The sequence below is a fragment of the Hypanus sabinus genome, unplaced genomic scaffold (genome assembly GCF_030144855.1).
Source record: "Hypanus sabinus isolate sHypSab1 unplaced genomic scaffold, sHypSab1.hap1 scaffold_440, whole genome shotgun sequence".
Lineage (NCBI taxonomy): Eukaryota > Metazoa > Chordata > Chondrichthyes > Myliobatiformes > Dasyatidae > Hypanus > Hypanus sabinus.
The window spans coordinates 315,097-337,143 of NW_026781314.1; the positions used below are offsets into that span (position 1 = coordinate 315,097).

At 44.9% G+C, this 22,047-nt stretch overlaps 1 protein-coding gene across 1 annotated transcript; it reads left to right on the forward strand.

The window, feature by feature from the left end:
• Window positions 1–743: 743 nt before the first annotated feature.
• On the forward strand, window positions 744–21,313 carry LOC132388944 (zinc finger protein 850-like). Its single transcript, XM_059961356.1, has 4 exons — window positions 744–1,700; window positions 7,804–10,163; window positions 18,712–18,799; window positions 19,235–21,313. The coding sequence occupies exons 2-4, from the start codon at window positions 8,527–8,529 to the stop codon at window positions 20,501–20,503; spliced, it is 2,994 nt and encodes a 997-aa protein (XP_059817339.1). The 5' UTR covers window positions 744–1,700; window positions 7,804–8,526; the 3' UTR covers window positions 20,504–21,313.
• Window positions 21,314–22,047: the final 734 nt, after the last annotated feature.

The window sequence follows — 22,047 nt, forward strand, 5'->3', positions numbered from 1 at the left end:
GGAAACTTCCTATGGTGTCCAAGAATTTGGTGAGGGTCAAAGTATATCTGGCAAAGTTCTTGTTATTTTTGCTAATTCTGTCATTTTAGAATCTTTTGTACAATAGTATGTACTATTCATTCAGTACCTATGTGTTGCTGGAGGACCATCAGTGATTGTCCTTGATCCCATCTCCCACCTGGTTCCATCTGTTCATCTTGTTCAACCTCTGTCCAGTCTCCTCACAACACCCAACTCCGCTTCAGTGATATACATCAACCATCTGGGTCATCCTCAGTCTGCCTTGTATCCCACCTCCTCAATATTATATATCAACAAACTTTCTTCCAACCCTTGTCTTCATTGTGAAGTGTTCTTTTGTCCCTTTGGCCTCGCTGATCATTTCCAGAATCAGTTATTGTTAGCTGGAATGCCGGAGGGTCATCAGGTCCCACTTCTGTTGTGCATTGGTGTGGAGGTGCTAGTTTATGAACAGTGACGGGCTGACACACTGCAGCATTTTACTGGCAGCAAAGAGTACTGGGAGAGTTGGTGCTTGGGCTCTAATCCTGTGATTGGCTTTCCAGGCAAATGGAACTGCTGGTGTTTTGGCTTGGACTTTGGTTAGTGCTTCTACAGATGGGGCTGGATGGATGTCCTTCTTCGAGCAGCTGGACATTGCTTGTGGGGAAATCCCGGATTGCACTACCCAGTGAGAGATGGGAGGACAATGTGTGAGACTCTCAGGGTCGGTGAGTGGCAGATTAAGCTGTGTGACTCTGTGAGGTTGGGTCCTGGGATATCATAGTTTTTCATCCAGGTAAAATGGACCTGGGGATCAAGCTGCTTGGGCTTATGAGGTGTTGAGTGAGTATTTCTGGTCTTGGTTCAGATGTTTGTTTCTGGAGTTCCTTTGGAAGCAATGACTGCCAATCTGAGGAGAGGATAATTCCCACTTCCATCCTCAGAGGGAGAGGCTGTGAGTAAATGAGCTGTTCCGTGTTTACAACAGTAGATATAGACCCTGAGTTTGGTGTTCAAACTGTGTTTGGAAATTCCTCCCCCCCCCCCCCCCCTCACTGTCACACAGTGGAAATCAGGCAGCTGTGCTGGAGATCTACACTAAAAACTGAAAATATTTGAAGTCATTCTGATGAAATGTTATTAATTGAATTGTATTGTAAGCTATTCCTTACCTGCTGAGTATTTCTGGTATTTATGTCAGAAATTAATATATTCATGATTGCTAAGTACCTTCAGGCTAACAGGAGGAAGACAGGAATATGGTGTTGGAATGAAAATCAGCCGTGGTTGAGTGGTGGGCAGACCAGATGGATCGAATCACCTAATTCTCTTCCTGTGTCTTATGTCTTACCATGACTGAATGACGGCTCCTTCTTATCCCATATCGTCTGTGTCATGTGAGGGACAATAAAAGATTGTTCACTGAGATCATTATATTTACCTTCAATGTTTAAATTTCAGTGAGTTTTGTTCCTAGTAACATTAAGCAGAAATGTTTGGTCCTACTTTTCATTGTTAACGTGCTTCATTATCTTACATGTTAAAGTTAGACCTGCAGTGAGAGATTTATTGGAAGAAAAACCACGACTGAAGTCGAGGGAACAGCAACAAGTGAACCAGCCCGAGGATTGAGAGCACCGACTGGAGAGAACCCATCTGACTCGGAGATTCCAGTGATTCAGTCAGGAGAAAGTTTGGTGAGTCTCATTTACTCAAACACTGGTCCTTTAGACATTACATACCTGCACAAAGGAAGGTAGGAAATAGTTGGGAGTGAGACAGAATGTGCCCAGAAGAACCAGTTATGCTTCTATCAGACCCAGTTGTGAAGAAGCCCCCCCCCCAATATTCCCTTTAAATGTTTCACCCTTCACCCTTAACCCATGTCTTCCGTTCTTTTTCTCCCCTAGCCTCAGTGGAAAAAGCCTGTTTGCTTTCACTCCATCTATACCCATCATAATTTCATATACCTCTATCAAGTCTCTGCTCATTCTTCTACTCTCCAAGGAATAAAGTCCAAAACTATTGATCCTTTCTCTGTAACACATGTCCTCAAGTCCCGGCAACATCCTTGTAAACCTTCTCTGCACTCTTTCAACCTTATTAATATCCTTCCTGTAATTAAGTGACTAAAACTGCACACAATACTCCAAATTCACCCTCACCAATGCCTTATACCGCCTTACCATAACATTCCAACTCGTATACTCAAAACTTTGATTTATGAAGGCCAATGTACCAAAAGCTTTCTTTACTACCCTATCTACCCGTGACGCCACTTTTAGGGAATTTTGTATCTGTATTCAAAGATCCATCTTTTCTACTGCACTCCTCAGTGCCCTACCATTTACCTTGTATGTTCTACCTTAGTTTTTCCTTCCAAAGTGCAATACCTCACACTTGCCTGTATTAAACTCCTTCTGCCATTTTTCAGCCCATTTTTCTAGCTGGTCCAGATCCCTCTGCAAGCTTTGAAAACCTTCCTCACTGTCCACTACACCTCCAATTTTTGTATCATCAGCAAATTTGCTGATCCAATTTACCAAATTATTATCCAGATCATCGATATAGATGACAAATAACAATGGACCCAGCACTGATCCCTGTGGCACACCACTAGTCACAGGCCTCCACTCAGAGTAGCAATCCTCCACTACCACTCTCTGGCTTCTTCCATTGAGCCAATTTCTAATCCAGTTTACTACCTCTCCATGTATACCTAGCAACTGAATCTTCCTAAATAACCTCCCATGCAGGACCTTGTCAAAGGCCTTACTGAAGTCCATACAGACAACATCCACTGCCTTGCCTTCATCCATTTTCCTGTAACCTCCTTGAAACACTCTTGTTAATCATGCCCTACCATACGCAAAGCCATGTTGACTCACCCTAATAAGTCCCTGTCTATCTAAATACTTGTAGATCCTATCGCTTAGCACCCCTTCCAATAATTTACCCATGACCGTCGTCAAAGTTACCCTATAATTTCCTGAATTACTTTTTGAGTCTTTTTTACCCAACAGAACAACATGAGCTATCCTTGAATTCTCTAGCACCTCACCCGCAGATAACAACATTTAAATATACCTGCCAGGGCCCCTGCAATTTCAACACTAGTTTCCTTCAAAGTCCGAGGGAATACCCTGTCAGGTCCAAGAGATTTATCTACTCTGACTTGCCTCTAGATAGCAAGCACCTCCTCTTCTTCTTTCTGTATAGATTCCATGACCTTAATTCTTGTTTGCCTTACTTCCATTGACTTCATGCCAATTTACTTAGTAAATACAGGAGCAAAAAAATACATTTAAGATCCCCCCAATTTCTTTTGTTTCCATTCATAGGTGACCACTCTGATCTTCAAGAGGACCAATTTTGCCAGTCTCCGTCAGTGCTGGAGGCCTGTTTCGTCAGGGTGTGGGCAAGGAGCCCTTGGCTCTTTGGCTTGAACCCAGGGCAAACCCTGAAGGTGGTATGGGGAACCACCAGTCCTGTCTGTCGCCAAAAGAAATTTGGAACTTTGGCCAGAAATGCAATGCCGTCTCTTCCTTTATCCTCTCCAATCACCATGACTGGGAATTTCTGTCCCTCGAGGGGTGCAAAATATTAGTTTTCCTCAGTTGAGCACCACGTAGGGTCATAACACAGAGTCACATGAGAGCTGGCCCCTGGCAGAAGGGGTTCAAATGAGGTGGAGTCCAGATAAAGTGCCCACCACTGGGTGGTCAGAGGAAGCTATCAGTTGTTCGCAGTAACAGCATGATATCCTTGTCCGTGCTTAGAATCTCGACGTCCAACAGACAGAGCAAGTCTCTCCCTACGAGATTACACCCCCGTCTGGTGGTGACAGTAAATGAAACCTCACACTGCTTCCCCTGGAATTCCACCTGCTGTGGCTGGGTATGTGAATACGTACGTTCCGTGCCTTAGCTGGAATCCCTTTTCCGATACTATTTCCTGATCGAGACTGGTTGTGGTTGCCCCATATCAATCATAAACGGAATTGAAATTCCAGCACCTGTCAATATTACACTGGGCACTTCCTGAGGGATGATACTCAGAGTAGGAGGCATCCTTGCTTGTCCATTTCTAAACGGGTTGTTGTCCCCATCTGTCCCTTGGTAGGTTTTTGATCCCATTTCTGATCCCCAGATGTAGCCCGCTCGCATCCTTCCTGCTGAACATGTTCATTTTAAATATTAGTTCCCTTCGGGGTTGATCGGGATTCAAAAGCCGGGTCCCAATAATATGTCAAAGCTCGTCGCATTCTATTTCAGTCATTGTCAGGCCAATCCATATTATTTGTTTTAATCCTGTTGGCTAACTTTGTTGGTAAGCATTGGAGCAGTAGGGCATTGAACAGGGGGGACAGATTCCCATCATTAAAGGCTTGGTCTCCTGTGAAAGTGCCGTAGCAGGCCACAAATCACTCCCAATAGTCTGGTCCTGATTTCCCCAGGGTTATGTTTGCATCCAGGTACTTTAGTGATGCTACAGGTTGCTGGACAGCCCTTTCCAATGCTTGAATGATCTGGTCTGTCTGTTCATTCTCATTATGGTTTTCTGCCTGTAACTCCTGATAGGTTTGGTATCTCAATTCTGCCTTCCATTTCCGCCCCTCATCAGCTGACAGAATCATGCAGCAGAGACTGAATAAATCTTACTGAGTCGAATTAAACATTTGTGTAGTACTCTGGACACACTGAGCAAACTGTGCTGGATTTTCTTTTCTATCTAGGGCCTGATTCATGATCATTATCGTTTCTTGAGGCTTCCAGGGTGCATACACAGGAATCACCATAAGACAAAGGAGCAGCAGTCGACCATTCATCCCATCGAGTCTGCTCCTCCATTTCAACATGAGCTGATCCAATCTCCCCTTGAGTCCCATTCCCCCGCCTTCTCAGCATAATCTTTGATGCCCTGACTACTCAGATACCTATCAATCTCTGCCTTAAATACACCCAATGACTTGGCCTGCACTGCCGCTGGTGGCAACAAATTCCACAGATTCACCACCCTCTGGCTGAAAAAATGTTTTCGCAACTCCATTCTGCATGGGCGCCCTGCAATCCTCAAGTCATGTCCTTTCGTACTGGACTCCCCCACTATGGGAAACAACTTTGCCACATCCACTCTGTCCATGTCTTTCAACATTCAAAATATTTCTGTGATGTCCCCCCGCATTCTTCTAAACACCAATGAGTACAGTCCAAGAGTGGTCAAACGTTCCTCATATGTTAACCCTCTCATTCCTGGAATCATTCCAGTGGATCTTCTCTGAACCCTCTCCAATGTCAGCACATCCTTTCTTAAATAAGGAGCCCAAAACTGCACACAAGTGATGTCTTACCAGTGCCTTATAGAGCCTCAACATCACATCCCTGCTCCTATACTCTATATTCCTCTAGAAATGAATGCCAACATTGCATTCGCCATTTTCACCACCAACTCAGTCTGGAGGTTAACCTTAAGGGTATCCTTCACAAGGACTCCCAAGTGCCGTTGCATCTCAGAACTCTGAATTTTCTCCCCATTTAAATAATAGTCTGCCCGTTTATTTCTTCTACCAAAGTGCATGACCATACACTTTCAGACAATGTAATTCAATTGCCACTTCTTTGCCCATTCCCCCAATCTATCCAAGGCTCTCTGCAGATTCTCTGTTTCCTCAGTACTACGAGCCCCTCCACCTATCTTAGTATCATCAACAAACTTAGCCACAAAGCCATCTATTCCATAATCCAAATCGTTGATACACAACGTAAAAAGAAACAGCCCCAACACGGACCCCTGTGGAACACCACTGGTAACTGGCAGCCAACCAGCATGGGATGCCTTTATAAAACAACACACACAAAATGCTGGTGGAACACAGCAGGCCAAGCAGCATCTATAAGGAGAAGCACTGTCCACGTTTTGGGCTGAGACCCTTCGTCAGGACTCAATGGGGATGCCTTTATTCCCACATTCTGTTTCCCGCCAATCAACCAATGCTCTATCCACGTATGTAATTTTCCCGTAATTCCATGGACTCTTATCTTGTTTAGCAGCCTCGTGTGGCACCTTGTCAAAGGCCTTCTGAAAATCCAAATACACAACATCCACTGCATCTCCCTTGTCTAGCCTACTTGTGATTCCCTCAAAAAATTACACTAGGTTTGTCAGGCAGGATTTTCCTTTAAGGAAACCATGCTGAGTTCAGCCTATCTTGTCGTATGCCTCTAGGTACTCCGTAACCTCATCCTTGACAATCGACTCCAACAACTTCCGAACCACCGCCGTCAAGATAACAGGTCTATAATTTCCTTTTTCTCCCTTGCCCCTTTCTTAAGTAGCAGTGTGACATTTGCAGTCTTCCAGTCCTCCGGAACCATGCCACAGTCTATCGACTTTTGAAAGATCATTGCTAATGCCTCCGCAATCTCCACTGCTACCTCCTACAAAACACGAGGGTGCATTCCATCTGGTCCAGGAGATCTATCTACCCTTAGACTATTCAGCTTCCTGAGTACTTCCTCTGTCGTAATTGTGACTGTGCACATTTCTCTTCCCTGACACCCTTGAATGTCCGGTATATTTCTGATGTCTTTCTCAGTGAAGACTGATGCATAATACTCGTTCAGTTCCTCCGCCATCTCCATTTCTCCCATTACAATTTGCCAGCATCATTTTTTATCAGTCCTATATCTATTCACAAAGCCTTTTACTCTTTATATACTTGAGAAAGCTTTTAGTATCATCTTTGATATTATTTGCTCGCTTCCTTTCATAGTTCATCTTTTCCCTCTAAATGACCTTCTTAGTTTCCTTCTGTAAGCTTTTAAAAACTTCCCAATCCCCTGTCTTCCCACTAATTTTTGCTTCCTTCTATGCCCTCTGCTTTACTTTAACTTTGGCTTTGACTTCTCTTGTCAGCCACGGTTGCATCCTTTTTCCATTTGAAAATTTCTTCTTCTTTGGAATATATCTGTCCTGCACCTTCCTCACTTCTCACATGAACTCCAGCCACTGCTGCTCTGCCGTCCTTCCTGCTAGTGTCCCTTTCCAGTCAACCTTGGCCAGTTCCTCTCTCATGCCACTGTAATTTCCTTTACTCCACTGAAATACCGACACATCGGATTTCAGCTTCTCTTTCTCAAATTTCACAGGAACTCAGTCATGTTGTGATCACTGCCTCCTAAGGGTTCCTTCACTTCCATCTCTCTAATTACCTCTGTTTCATCACACAACACCCAATCCAGTACAGCTGATCCCCTAGTGGGCTCAACAACAAGCTGTTCTAAAAAGCCATCTCATAGACGTTCTACAAATTCTCTCTCTTGAGATCCAGTGCTGACCTGATTTTCCCAATCCACTCGCAAGTTAATATCCCCCAAAATTGGAATTCCTTGGAATGTAGAAGATTGAGGGGAGATTTGACGGAGGCATACCAAAATCATGAGGGTTATAGATGGGGAAAATGCAAGCTGGCTTTTTCCACTGAGATTGGGTGAGACTACAACCAGAGGCCATGGGTTTAGGGTGAAAGGTGAAATGTTAAGGGGACATGAGGGGAAACTTCTTCCACTGACGGTCATCCGGGTGTGGAATGAGCAGAAAACCCAGCTGGTCCATGCGAGCTCAGTTTCAACTTCTAAGAGGGTTGTATAGGCACCTGGAGGGCAGGGGTACAGGAACAGACAGTTTAAGTAATTCAACACAAACTAGATGGGCCAAAGGGCCTGATTCTGTGTTGTGCTTTTCTATGATTGTGACAAGAACCTGAAATAATATGATTATTCATTTAATAACTTTTAACAGCTGTGCGGACCAACTATTCATCTGGGCAGGAAACGTTTGCATGGCTTCAAAACTGTGGCACTTCACATTGACAATAGATAAAAGAAAATCCCAGCTGCACGTCAACAAAGGGTATTTGTGTGAGTCTGTTTCAGTTACTGTGGGGCCAGGCACTCTTGCAGCTCAGTGGGAACAGGGAACAATACCAATGGAGAGAGTCAAACTGAGCCAGGTCACAGATTGGTGACGGCAGAAATGCCCCATTCTTATAGAGACAGGAAGATCATCAGAGAGTTTGATGGTCATTCCAGATACCTGCACTGTGCCCAGCTGGAAGATGACTTCTCTCTCCAACTTGGGTTGAACCTCACTGTAACAGTGTGATGCCAGATCACACCTTGACACCTCAAGTAATCTCGTCTGACATATTGTCCTTCACCCATTGATGTACTATAAATCTTTTTCAGGTTAAAAACAACAAGGAAATTATCTACGGGGAGGTCAAACACAACACGCTGTTTTGTTGTCTATGTCCAGATATTTAAGAAGTGGAACAAGGGATTCACTCGATCATCATTCCTACTCAGGCTGTGGGGAGTGATTCACTCGATCATTATTCCTATTCAGACTGGGGGAGAGTTTCACTCGATCGTTATTCCTATTCAGGCTGTGGGGAGTGATTCACTCAATCATTATTCCTATTCAGACTGTGGGAGAGATTCATCGATCATCTGACCGACTGACATGCAGTCAATTTACACGGGGGGAATCCATTTATCTGCTCAGTCATCCACCCTAATGGCTCACCAGCGAGTTCACACCGGGGTGCGGCCATTCACCTGCTCAGACTGTGGGAAGGGATTCACGTTGTCAGCTCACCTACTGAGTCATCAGTCAGTTCACACGGGTGAGAGGCCATTCACCTGCTCTGACTGTGGGAAAGGATTCTCTTTGTCATCTAATCTTAAGCTACATCAGCGAGTTCACTCTGGGGAGAGGCCGTTCACCTGCTCAGACTGTGGGAAGGGATTGGCGTTGTCTTCCCACCTACTGAGACATCAGTTAGCACACACTGGGGAGAGGCCGTTCACCTGCTCAGACTGTGGAAAAGGATTCACTCAGTCATCCCACCTACAAGCACATCAGCGAGTTCACACTGGGGAGAGGTCGTTCACCTGCTCAGAGTGTGGGAAGGGATTCGCGTTGTCATCTCACCTACTGAGACATCAATTAGTACACACTGGTGAGAGGCCGTTCACCTGCTCAGACTGTGGGAAAAGATTCACTTTATCATCTCAACTTAAGGTACATCAGCGAGTTCACACTGGTGAGAGGCCGTTCACCTGCTCGGACTGTGGAAAAGGATTCACTCAGTCATCCCACCTAGAAGCACATCAGCGAGTTCACACTGGGGAGAGGCCATTCACCTGCTTAGACTGTGGGAAGGCATTCACACAGTTTGCTACCCTACAAGCACACTGGTCAGTTCACACTGGGGAGAGGCCGTTCACCTGCTCAGACTGTGGGAAAGGATTCACTTCGTCATATAAGCTTAAGGTACATCAGCGAGTTCACACTGGGGAGAAGCCATTCTCCTGCTTAGACTGTGGGAAGGGATTTGCGTTGTCATCTCACCTACTGAGACATCAGTTAGTACACACTGGTGAGAGGCCGTTCACCTGCTCAGACTGTGGGAAAGGATTCACTTCATCATATAAACGTAAGGTACATCAGCGAGTTCACATGGGGGAGAGGCCATTCACCTGCTCAGACTGTGGGAAAAGATTCACTTCGTCATCTCAACTGGAGATTCATCAGCAAGTTCACACTGGGGAGAGGCCGTTCACCTGCTCAGACTGTGGGAAAGGATTCACTCAGTCATCCCACCTACAAGCACATCAGCGAGTTCACACTGGGGAGAGGCCATTCACCTGCTCAGACTGTGGGAAAGGATTCACTCAGTCATCCCACCTACAAGCACATCAGCGAGTTCACACTGGGGAGAGGCCATTCACCTGCTCGGACTGTGGGAAAGGATTCACTCAGTCATCCCACCTGCGAGCACATCAGCGAGTTCACACTGGTGAGAAGCCGTTCACCTGCTCGGACTGTGGGAAGGGATTCACTCAGTCATCCCACCTACAAGCACATCAGCGAGTTCACACTGGAGAGAGGCCGTTCACCTGCTCAGAATGTGGGAAAAGATTCACTTTGTCATCTCAACTTAAGGTACATCAGCGAGTTCACACTGGGGAGAGGCCATTCACCTGCTCAGACTATGGAAAAGGATTCACTCAGTCATCCCACCTGCGAGCACACTACTCAGTTCACACCGGGGAGACTACAGACACCTGCTCGGACTTTGGGAAGAGATTCTCTCAGTCAAATCAACCAAATGTGCATCATTGAGTTCACACTGGAGAGACCGTTCACTGGATGTGTGTCAATCACCGTTGCTGAATGCAATTTCGAGAGTGACTGTCGGTGCTGAACTCTGCAATTATTGCTGTTGCTCACCACACCCAGTTCTGCATCCTGGTCAATGGGCATGGGAGGAGTTTCTTCTGCTGCACATTCACCTTTAATAGGACTGGAGTTTAATATTCTGCATCTGTGACAAATAAATCAGTTCTATTTTAAACTCTGTCTCTGGTACTTAGTGAAATTATAACACACGTAGTGCACAGTAGAGAGTCAACTCAGGCCGCCTGGACTTTGCTGAGATTCAATTCCACGACAGTCCTTTTAAATCATCCCCTGTTATTCACCTCTCACTCTCCCTGTGGTGATGGGTTCCAAACAGTCATCACTCTGTGGGTGAAGAGGTTTCCCTTGAATTCTCTGTGGACTGAAGAAGTTGAGCTGACTGCAGTTCTGTCTGAGATGTTCTTCGCCCCTCAGATCTCTGGATGAGGAAGAATGACATTGGTAGTTAACCTCAATAATCACGACTCATTTCCATTTTATGGGTCATTTTTCCTACTAACAAAGGATAGTTGAAAACACAAGTGTCGTTTAAAGACTGGAATTAAAATCGGAAGCCATCAGTTGGATGTTCAAAGAATCATGGTCAGAAGCCAGAGGCAGGTCTGCACAGGGTAGAGTTTGTGGCTCTGGAAGATGGTTGGGGTAAGAACGTATTATGAGAAGGGAATCAGCAGCAGGAAGTGGAAACAAATAACAAAATAGGAACATTTTGAAGCTGATTGACAGAAAATAATTGGGTTGTCTGACTGATGACAGAAACAATACCTGTTGTGAGGTGCTCCATTGGTCGATGGAGATGTGGGTGTTGGGAATGGTTATAACTATTGAGGGAGTTAGTCCTGCTTGTTCATCCTGTAATATAATTTCTGGATGGTTATTATATAACCATATAATAATTACAGCACGGAAACAGGCCATCTCGGCCCTTCTAGTCCGTGCTGAAAGCTTACTCTCACCTAATCCCACCGACCTGCACTCAGCCCATAACCCTCCATTCCTTTCCCGTCCATGTACCTATCCATTTTTTAAAAAATATCGAACCTGCTTCTACCACTTCTACTGGAAGCTCCTCCACACAGCTACCACTCTCTGAGTAAAGAAGTTCCCACTTGTGTTACCTCTAAACTTTTGCCCCCTAACTCTCAAATCATGTCCTCTTGTTTGAATCTCCCCGACTGTCAATGGAAAAAGTCTATCCGCATCAACTTCATCTATCTCCGTCATATTTTTAAATACCTCTATCAAGTCCCCACTCAATCTTCTATGCTCCAAAGAATAAAGACCTAACTTGTTCAACCTTTCTCTGTAACTTAGGTGCTGCAACCCACGTAACATTCTGGTAAATTTTCTCTGTACTCTATTATATTGACACCTTTCCTATAATTCGGTGAACAGAACTGTACACAGTACTCTGAATTCGGCTTGAACAATGCCTTGTATATTTTTAACATTACATCCCAACTGCTATACTCAATGCTCTGATTTATAAAGGCCAGCATACCAAAATCTTTCTTCACAACCCTATCCACATGAGATTCCACCTTCAGGGGACTATTCACCATCATTCTATTATCTATGCCCCACAGATCACTCTGTTCTACTACATTCTTCAATGTCTTACTGTTTACTATGTATGTCCTATTTTGATTAGACCTACCAAAATGTTGCACCTCACACATCAGCATTAACCTCCATCTGACATCTTTCTGTCCACTCTTCTAACTGGCTTAATTCTCTCTGCAAGCTTTAAAAACCTGCTTCATTATCCACAACGCCACCTATCTTAGTATCATCTGCATACTTTCTAATCCAATTTACCGCCCCATCATCCAGATCATTAATGTATATAACAAACAACATTAGACCCAGTACAGATCCCAGAGGCACACCACTAGTCACCGGCCTCTAACCGGACAAACAGTTATCCACCATTACTCTCCCATCTAGCCACTGATAAATCCATTTTACTACTTCAAAATTAATACCTAACGATTGAACCTTCCTAACTAACCTTCCATGTGGAATCATGTCAAAGGCCTTACTGAAGTCCATATAGACAACATCCACTGCTTTATCCTTGTCAACTTTCCTAGTAACCACTTCAAAAAGTTCAATATGTTTTATCAAACATGACCTTCCACACACAAATCCATGTTGACTGTTCCTAAACAGACCCTGTCTAATCAGATAGTTATATATACCATATCTAAGAATATTTTCCATTAATTTACCCACCACTGATGTCAAACTTACAGGCCCATCATCGCTAGGTTTACTCTGAGATACCTTTTTAAACAATAGAACAACAATACGCCAATTCTCTGGCACCATCCCCCTTTCAAATGACATTAGGAATATTTTTGTCAGAGTCCCTGCTATTTCTACACTAACTTCCCTCAAGGTTCTAGGAAATATCCTATCAGGAACCAGAGACTTGTCCACTTTTATATTCTTTAAAAGCTTTAGTACTTCCTCTTCGTTAATCATCTTAGTTTCCATAACTACCCTACTTGTTTCCCTTACCTTACACAATTCAATATAATTCTCCTAAGTGAATACTGATGAAAATAAAATTTTCAAAACCTCCCCCACTCGTTTCGGCTCCACACATAGCTGTCCACTCTGATTCTCTAAGGGACCAATTTTATCCCTCATTATCCTTTTGCTATTAACTTAACTGTAGAAACCCTCTGGATTCATTTTCACCTTACTTGCCAAAGCAGCCTCATATCCTCTTTTAGCTTTTCTAATTTATTTTTACATTTTTACATTCTTTATATTAGATTCTTTTTACATTCTTTATATTCCCCGAGCACCACAATTGCTCCATGCTGCCTATATTTATTATAGATCTCTCTCATTTTCCAAACCAAGTTTCCAATATCCCTTGAAAACCATGGCCCTCTCGAACTTTGAACCTTTCCTTTCAACCTAATAGGAACATAAAGATTCTGTACCCTCAAAAATTCACCTTTAAATGACCTCCATTTCTCTATTATATCCTTCCCATTAACAAATTGTCCCAATCCACTCCTACATCTTTTTGCATCTCCTGAAAGTTAGCCTTTCTCCAATCAAAAATCTCAACCCTGGTTTCAGTCCTATCCTTCTCCATAATTATTTTGGAACAAATGGTATTGTGATCACTGGACACTATGTGGTCCCCAACACATACCTCCGTCACCTGAGCTATCTCATTCCCAGCAGGAGATCCAACACTGCCACTTCTCTAGTTGGTATCTCTATGTATTGCTGCAAACAACTATCCTGCACACATTTTACAAACTCAAAACCATGCAGCCGTTTTACAGAATGGGCTTCCCAGTCTATGTGTGGAAAATTAAAATCTGCCACAATCACAACCTTGTGCTTACTACAAATAACTACTATCTCCTTACAAATTTGCTCATCCAATTCTCGCTCCCCATTAGGTGGTCTATAATACACCCCTTTAAGTGTTACTACACCTTTCCCATTCCTTAATTCCACCCAAATAGTCCCCCTGGACGAGCCCTCTAATCTATCCAGTGAAAACACCGCCCTGATATTTTCTTGGACAAGCAATGCAACGCCTTCCCCTCTTGCCCCTCCGATTCTATCACACCTGAAACAACGAAATCTAGGAATATTTAGTTGCCAATCACACCCCTTCTGCAAACATGTTTCACTAATAGCTACAACATCATATTTCCAGGTATCAATCCATGCTCTAACCTCATCCACCTTTCTTACAATGCTCCTAGCATTAAAATAAATGCATTTAAGAAACTCTCCACCTCTTCCTCTCTGCTTATCCCTAACGGTGCACACAACTTTATTATCTTTTTGTTTTCCTTCTCCCCTACATCTTCGGTATGAACCCTTCTACATCAGGGAGGAAGTTCAAATCATATCTGTGTTAAATGTTTAACCATCACAGTAACTGAAGGCAGCTGCAGGTTCACGAGGGACTGTTACTGTCAAATTCTGCAGTTTTTGCGGCTGCTCATCGCACCCAGGTCTGAACCCTGGTCACTGAGCCTTGGAGGAGTCTGTACTGCTGATGTTAGCCTTAAACTAGACTGGTGTTTAATATTGTGGATCTGTGAAAGATAAATCAGTTTTGTATCAAATCCCGTGTCTCAGATATTTACTGTCTCCACTGCACTCACTATGGACGCTACAAAGTCCAGTCGGACCATCTGGTTCCTGCCCATGTTTCTGTTCCATATCCGGATATCAAAATCTACCCCTGCCGTTCCCCTCTCACACTCCCTGAGGTGTCAGGTTGCAACTAGTCACCACTCCGTGGAATAGGAGATTTCCGTTGAATTTCACAGAATCATAGAAATCTATTTTCCTAAGCTCCATGTACCTATCTCAGAGTCTCTTAAAAGACCCTATTGTATCCGCCTCTACCACCATTGCTGACAGTGCATTCCACACACACACACACCACTGTTTGCTTAAAAAAAAACCTTAGCTCTGATATCTCCTCTGTACCTACTTCCAAGCAGTTTAAACCTATTCCCCCTCGTGTTAGCCGTTTCAGCCTGGGAAAAAGCCTCTGGCTATCCACACGACCAATGCCTCTCATCATCTTATACACCCGCATGATTTTCTCCAGTCTGAATAAGACGATGAGCTCACTGTGGTTTTGACATTCCCTCCCCCTTTCCTCCACATCTCTCCTCTCCCTCCCTCCCTCCCCCTATGTGTTTCACGTCACTGACCCGCCTCACTCAGGCACTCAACGTGACACTCACAGTAAACGAACCTGCGGTCTCGTAACACAATGCACCTCTAAAGTCTGACAGCAGACTAGCGAGTGAATCTTCGATGGTGCACAGTCAAAAGCCAGAGAGTTGTCAGATTGAGTCAGGCTTTGGGGCTGCAAAGAGAGATGGGGTCCAGAGTTTACGAGGAGGAGGAATCAGACCAGCTGGATTTGGCTACAAAAGAAAGATTAGAAGCATTTGGAAACTGGTTGATCGAAAAAAAAGGTGGTTAATTTCTGCAAAATACTGGTGGAAATCAACAGACAGCAAATGTGAAGAGGAATAAAAAGACAACGTTTACACCGAGCCCTTTCAGCATGCCTAGCCTGTGTACTCCGCTGCTTAGTTGCTGCTTGAACTGCAGAGTTCCTCCAGCATTTTGTGTGTGTGCGTCTCTGTATTCTAAGCAACTGCAGAATCTCCTGTGTTTTATAACTGCATTTTACTTTGGCATTAGATACGCGTTGATATTGAGTATATTGCTTATGGGAGCCGCTTTCTGCGTTAAAACAGCTGCAAATTTTTCGATACACTCGAAAAAAATAAGGTATAGACCTTGAACCGGTAACTGCACAAATCTTTAATGGCACCGTGATTACCCATAGGGCCATGAGTTAAAAATTTCGCCGTCGTTGAGGCACCGATGAAATGCGCAGGCGTCAGGCTGAGGACGTCCCCGAGTGTCACGCATGCGCATAGTACACTGAAGGCTTGAAAATGTCGGATGGAGGTAAGAGTGATTCTCCGTGTTTTTCTCTGAAACACCGACTTCAGAACGATTCCTGTGAAATCCGGACATCACAGTCCGCAATCCCGGGACAGTCCTGCCCTCTTCCCTCTCTCTCAGCCTCACGATCCGTACACGGGCCCCGGGGAGCTCCTGGCTGATGAGGGAATGGGAACCGATGGATCTCTCAGACAGAGCTGAGCTCCAGCTATCTAAATGCAAGGATTAGGAACTCGGAGAAAGGGAACAAAATCTTTTACATCACCAGTTGAGAAATTCGCCTTTGTTCTACCTCCAATCATTAACAAGAGAAAATCTGCAGATGCTGGAAATCCAAGCAATACACACAAAATGCCGGAGGAACTCAGCATTAGTACTCTTTTCCATAGATGCTGCCCGGCCTGCTGAGTTCCTCCAGCATTTTGTGTGTGTTGCTTGTTCCACCTCCTCTTGTTCTGGACTTTTCTACCCGTGACGACATGTTTTGTCCCATTCTCTCTGGAAGATAATGATATCAAACACCTTTGCCCTGGGCAACAAGTAGCTTTCACATCAAATGTGCCAGACTCCAGTGAGACAGACTACTGCCCTTCCCTTCATATTCATTGGCATTGCCATCACTGAGGTCACCACCGTCAGTCATTGGGGGAGACTTCAGGGGAAATATTTATGAACAATACAGAAACTGGTGATACCTGTGTGTATTGTGGTGATGCAAAAGTTGTTGGAGAGTTTACAAGAGGGAAGAATTGTAGTGCTATTTGGAAATCTGACTTTTTAAAGCATAATTTAGCAAGCAAACCACTTATGGACAAAGTGCAAAAGCACTGGAGAGAAAATCCTTCATTACCCTTTACAGGCCTGTGACATGGTGTGAGAGGGCAGATGAACTGGATCGAGCCCAGAGGAGATCACAGTTCTTACAGACAGTGATTTGCTGGCTGTTAAAATGAATACCTCTCTATATAAAATTCGCAGTGCACATATCGTCACTGGGTAAAAGAATGCACAGTACAAGATTTCTGTGCACACTGGTGATTACAAATTAGAGGGGACATTGGTGGGGAGAACTCCAGTGTCCCTGACACCCTCACCTACAAGATGTGCACCCAGCTGCACTTTGAGGAGTTGGAGCTGAAAACGGATGAATTGTGGATCATCCAGCAGTTGGGGGGGTGATAGATATGACATGAAGAGAGGTGAGTTACACCTAAGGTGCAGGAGACAGGAAACTAGGTGAGAGACATGAAGGGGAATGAAGTTAAATAGCCATCGCAGAGTACTCTTGTTGCCATCCCACACAACAGCCAGGTGGGCCGCTTTAGAAACTGTTGGGGATGGAGGGATTACCTGGCAGAGGAAAGTCAAACGGGTGATAGGGGATTCGTTAGTTAGGGGAACAGAACAGAGGGGATAAAAGGTCAGTTTTGATGGTGTCAAAAGGACCTGACAAGTGTGGTTTGGGATAGGCCGTTTTCTGGCAAAGGAGTACTTGGTAAGCGGGAGGCCTTCAGAAGAGACATTTTTGGGAGTGTAGAGTTCGTATGCTGAAAGGTAACTGGTGCAGGGAGCCTTGGTTTTCAAGAGATATTGAGGCCCCCGATATTTTGTTCCTCTAAATGCCTCAGACTGTTGGGTGCTACCAAGACTCATTAATGACAACAGTATCATAATTCCACCCCCGAGCTCATCGGTCTTATTTTTAGTCGTCTTCTGTTGGTTTCTAAAAGCTTCCAATAGTTTTTGCTCTTTTGTTTGCCCTCTCTTTGGCTTTTATGTTGGCTTTGGCTTCTCATTTCAGCCACAGCTGTGTCTTCCTGCCTTTACAAAGCTTCCACTTCTTTGGGATGTATCGATCACTCAGCTCCTGAATTGCTCCCAGAAACTCCAGCCATTGTTGCTCCGTTGTCACTCCTATCTTTCCCTTCCAAGCAAGTTTAGCCAGCTTCTCTGTCACAGAAACATGGAGAAGTTCAGTACGGAAACAGGCTATTTGCCCAATCCATTCAATGCCAAACAAACATTTAAACTGTCTAATGCAACTAACTGCACCGGGACCATCGCCCACCATACCCCTACCATCCAGGCTCCCATCCAAACTTCTTTTAAATGGTGAAACTGAACTCATATTCACCACTTGTGCTGGCATCTCACTGCAAGCTCTCACGACCATTTCAGTAAAGAGCTTTTCCAAATGTTCCCATTAAATTTTCACTTCCCCACTTGCCCATGACCTATGGTTGTCATCGCACCCATCCTCAGTGGAAAAAGCTGCGTACCTGTACCCTATCTATACTGTCATAACGTTGTCTATTCCCAACAAATCCTCAAAGAAATGTATAATATCTTTGTTTATGTTTAGAGCCTTTTTCAGATGTATAGGATGATGAGGGACACTGATCGTGTGGATAGGCAGAGGCTTTTACCCCAGGGCTCAAATGGCTAGTGTGAGGGGGTATAGTTTTAAGGTGCTTGAAAGTTGATATGGAGGGGATGTCAGGGGTAACTTTATTTACACAGAGAGTTGTGGGTGCATGGAACGGATTGCAGGCTACTTGTGTGAGATTGTTTCAGTTACTGTGGGGCCAGGAACCCATGCAGCTCAGTGGGAACACAGAATAATAACAAGGGAGAGAGTCAAACTGAGCCAGGTCACAGATTGGAGATGGCAGAAATGCCCCATTCTTATAGAGACAGGAAGAGCATCAGAGAGTTTGATGGTCTTCCAGATACCAGCACTGTGCCCAGTCAGGTGGTGATTTCTCTCTCCAACTTGGGTTAAAATTCACTGTAACAGTGTGATGCCAGCTCTCACCTTGACACTCAAGTAATCTCATCTGAAATGTTGTCCTATATCCACTGATGGATTTTGTAAATCTTTTTACAGGTTAAAAATTGCAAGGAATTTGAGTATGGGAATCTCGAACACAACACAACAGTTTTGCTGTCTCTGTCCAGATATTTAAGAAGTGGAGCTGGGGTTTCAGTCAATCATCCTTCCTGCTTAGACTGTCAGGAGGGATTCACTCGATCATCTGACCAACTGGCATGCCCATTAGTTTACATGGAGGGGAGCCCATTCATCTTCTCAGACAGTGGGAATGAATTCACTCGGTCATCTCAACTGAAGGTACATCAGCGAGTTCACACTGGGGAAGGCCATTCACCTGTCCTGTGAGTGAGAAGGGATTCAGTTGGTCTTCCCACCTGCGGACACACCAGTCAGTTCACACTGGGCAGAGGCTGGTCAACTGCTGAATTTGTGGGGAAGGATTCACTCGGTCATCTGACCTAATGGCTCACCAGCGAGTTCACACTCGGGAGCGGCTGTTCACCTGCTCGGACTGTGGGAAACGATTCACTCAGTCATCTCAGTTACTGAGACACCAGTCAGTTCACACTGGGGACAGGCCATTCACCTGCTCAGACTGTGGGAAAGGATTCATTTCATCATATCAGTTACTGAAACACCAGTCAGTTCACACCGGAGTGTGGCTGTTCACCTGCTCAGACTGGGAAGCGATTCACTGAATTATCTCGACTGAAGATACATCAGCGAGTTCACTCCGGAGAGAGGCCATTCAACTGCTCAGACTGTGGGAAGGGATTTGCTCAGTCATCTCAACTGAAGGTACACCAAAGAATTCACACTGGGGAGAAGCCGTTCACCTGCTCGGACTGTGGCAAGGCATTCACTTCATCAGCTCACTTACTGAGACACCAGTCAGTTCACACCGGAGAGTGGCCGTTCACCTGCTCAGACTGCGGGAAGGGATTCTCCGAATTACCTCAACTTAAGGTACATCAGCGAGTTCACACTGGGGAGAGGCCATTCACCTGCTCAGACTGTGGGAAGCGATTCGCTTCGTCATCCCATCTGAAGATACATCAGCGAGTTCACACTGGAGGGAGGCCATTCACCTGCTCAGACTGTGGGAAGGGATTTGCTTCGTCATCCCATCTGAAGATAAATCAGCGAGTTCACACTGGAGAGAGGCCGTTCACCTGCTCAGTCTGTGGGAAGGGATTCACTCAGACATCTCAACTGAAGGCACACCAGGGAGTTCACACCGGAGAGTGGGCAATCACCTGCTCGGACTGTGGGAAGGGATTCACTTGCTCATCCCATCTGAAGGTACATCAGCGAGTTCACACTGGAGAGAAGCCGTTCACCTGCTCAGACTGTGGGAAAGGATTCGGTCAGTCATCTCAACTGAAGTCACACCAGGGAGTTCACACCGGAGAGTGGCCAATCACCTGCTCAGACTGTGGGAAGGGATTCACTTCGTCATCCCATCTGAAGATACATCAGCGAGTTCACACTGGAGAGAAGCCGTTCACCTGCTCAGACTGTGGGAAAGGATTCACTCAGTTATCTCAACTGAAGGCACACCAGGGAGTTCACACTGGAGAGTGGCCAATCACCTGTTCAGACAGTGGGAAGGGATTCGCTTCGTCATCCCATCTGAAGATACATCAGCGAGTTCACACTGGTGAGAGGTCGTTCACCTGCTCAGACTGTGGGAAGGGATTCATTTTGTCATCCCATCTGAAGATACATCAGCGAGTTCACACTGGTGAGAGGCCATTCACCTGTTCAGACTGTGGGAAGGGTTTCACTTCATCATCCCATCTGAAGATACATCAGCGAGTTCACACTGGTGAGGGGCCGTTCACCTGCTCAGACTGTGGGAAAGGATTCACTCAGTCATCCATCCTAAAGGCACACCAGCGACTTCACACTGGGTAGAGACCGATCTGCTCAGACTTTGGGAAAAGATTCTCTCAGCCAAATCAACCAGTGTGCATCACTGAGTTCACACTGGGGAGAGGCCATTCACCGGCTGTGAATGTAGGAAGCGATTCACTCAGTCATCTAATCTTATGTAGCCCTCAGTTCTGCTGGCAGCTTAACAGAGGGGGTTATAGCCTGCCCACCCCAGTCTGGCCAAACTGAAGAATCTCGTTTGGGTGGATAGTGAGTGATGTGTCCCCTTTCTGTGAACTGTCTCTTTAAAATGCAAAGAGAACCGAGACTGACTTTGGACACGCTGTTGGATTTCTGCAGAAGTGCTGGGTTGCTATGGTGACCAGCTAATGTTTATGTTCTGTGTGGTTAAGCAAGGTCAGAATGATCCTTTACCGACACAGAACAAGCAAGCGACTTCTTACAGAGAGAGGGGGCGGAGCTACGTGATGGACAGATGGTGTTCAGCACAACGGTATTTAAACACACGTAACTGCTTTTCTCGCAGGGCACGCAGACGCTCAAAGGCTAGTGATGAAAGTTTCTGATAGTTGGACTTTCTTGTACCCACAAGGGTGGGATTTGAGGATCGATAATCTGTGGCTGTTAGTGCGTGTAAGAGCGACCCTATGGGATCTACCGGTGAGTCTAACCCTTGCCTGGGTTGGCACCTTGAAGAAGGTGCTCTTGAGTTGGTCACGTCTGGCTAACTTGGAAGATTTGATGGGCATTGGAAAAGGTCGACAACACCTGTTTACTTGGATTACATCTCCCTCACCCTCGCCCTCTCCTTCCCTCCCTCCCTCCTCCCCCTCCAATCTTGTAAACTAAATTGAATCTACCACATCATCGTAAGACTGATGGTGCAGACTCGAGGGGCCGAATGGTCTACTTCTGCACCTATTTCCTATTGTCTATTGACTATGTCGTTTACCACCTAGGTTTTGGATTTTATATACAGGTGGCTCCTGTTTTTCGGACGTTCGCTTTACAACAGCTCACTGTTATGAAAGACCTACGTTAGTACCTGTTTTTTCTAACCAAAGAGGATTTTCACTTTTATGATAAAGATGATGCCTGCTTTATATGTGAGTTTACCCCGAGAAAGACTACCGTGACCATGAAGCCTTGTGCGGCGGTTGTGTATGCATGTGTGCACGTGCCGATTTTTTTTCTCTCCAAATCAATTTCATTTCACTATCTTCTGGATTTTCAGTGAAACTACACCGTACATACAATATTTCTACTTTATATAGTGTGTATACTTATCATATCATTCCTACTTTTACAATAGGTTAGTGTTATTTTAGGTTTTATGTGCTATTTGGTATGATTTGGTGGGTTATTCTTTGGGCCTGGGAACGTCCACAATCTTTTCCCATTTAAATTAATGGTGATTGATTCTTCGCTTCATGACATTTCGGCTTACAAATGGTTTTATAGGAACGCTCTAGCTTTACATGCAGGGGGAAACCTGTATTCACACCTATATATGCATAACATTGCTAACCCTTGGATTATCTGGTTTAAGTTCACTATTATTAGTA

Bases quoted from the DNA above. Each gene is read 5' to 3' on its own strand.
- LOC132388944 (XM_059961356.1), top strand. From the start codon at position 8,527: ATGCAGTCAATTTACACGGGGGGAATCCATTTATCTGCTCAGTCATCC. The intron at 10,164-18,711 runs GTCAAATCAACC...GTCTCTGTCCAG, and splicing joins TTTGGGAAGAGATTCTCTCA to ATATTTAAGAAGTGGAGCTG. The intron at 18,800-19,234 runs GCATGCCCATTA...ACCAGTCAGTTC, and splicing joins CTCGATCATCTGACCAACTG to ACACCGGAGTGTGGCTGTTC.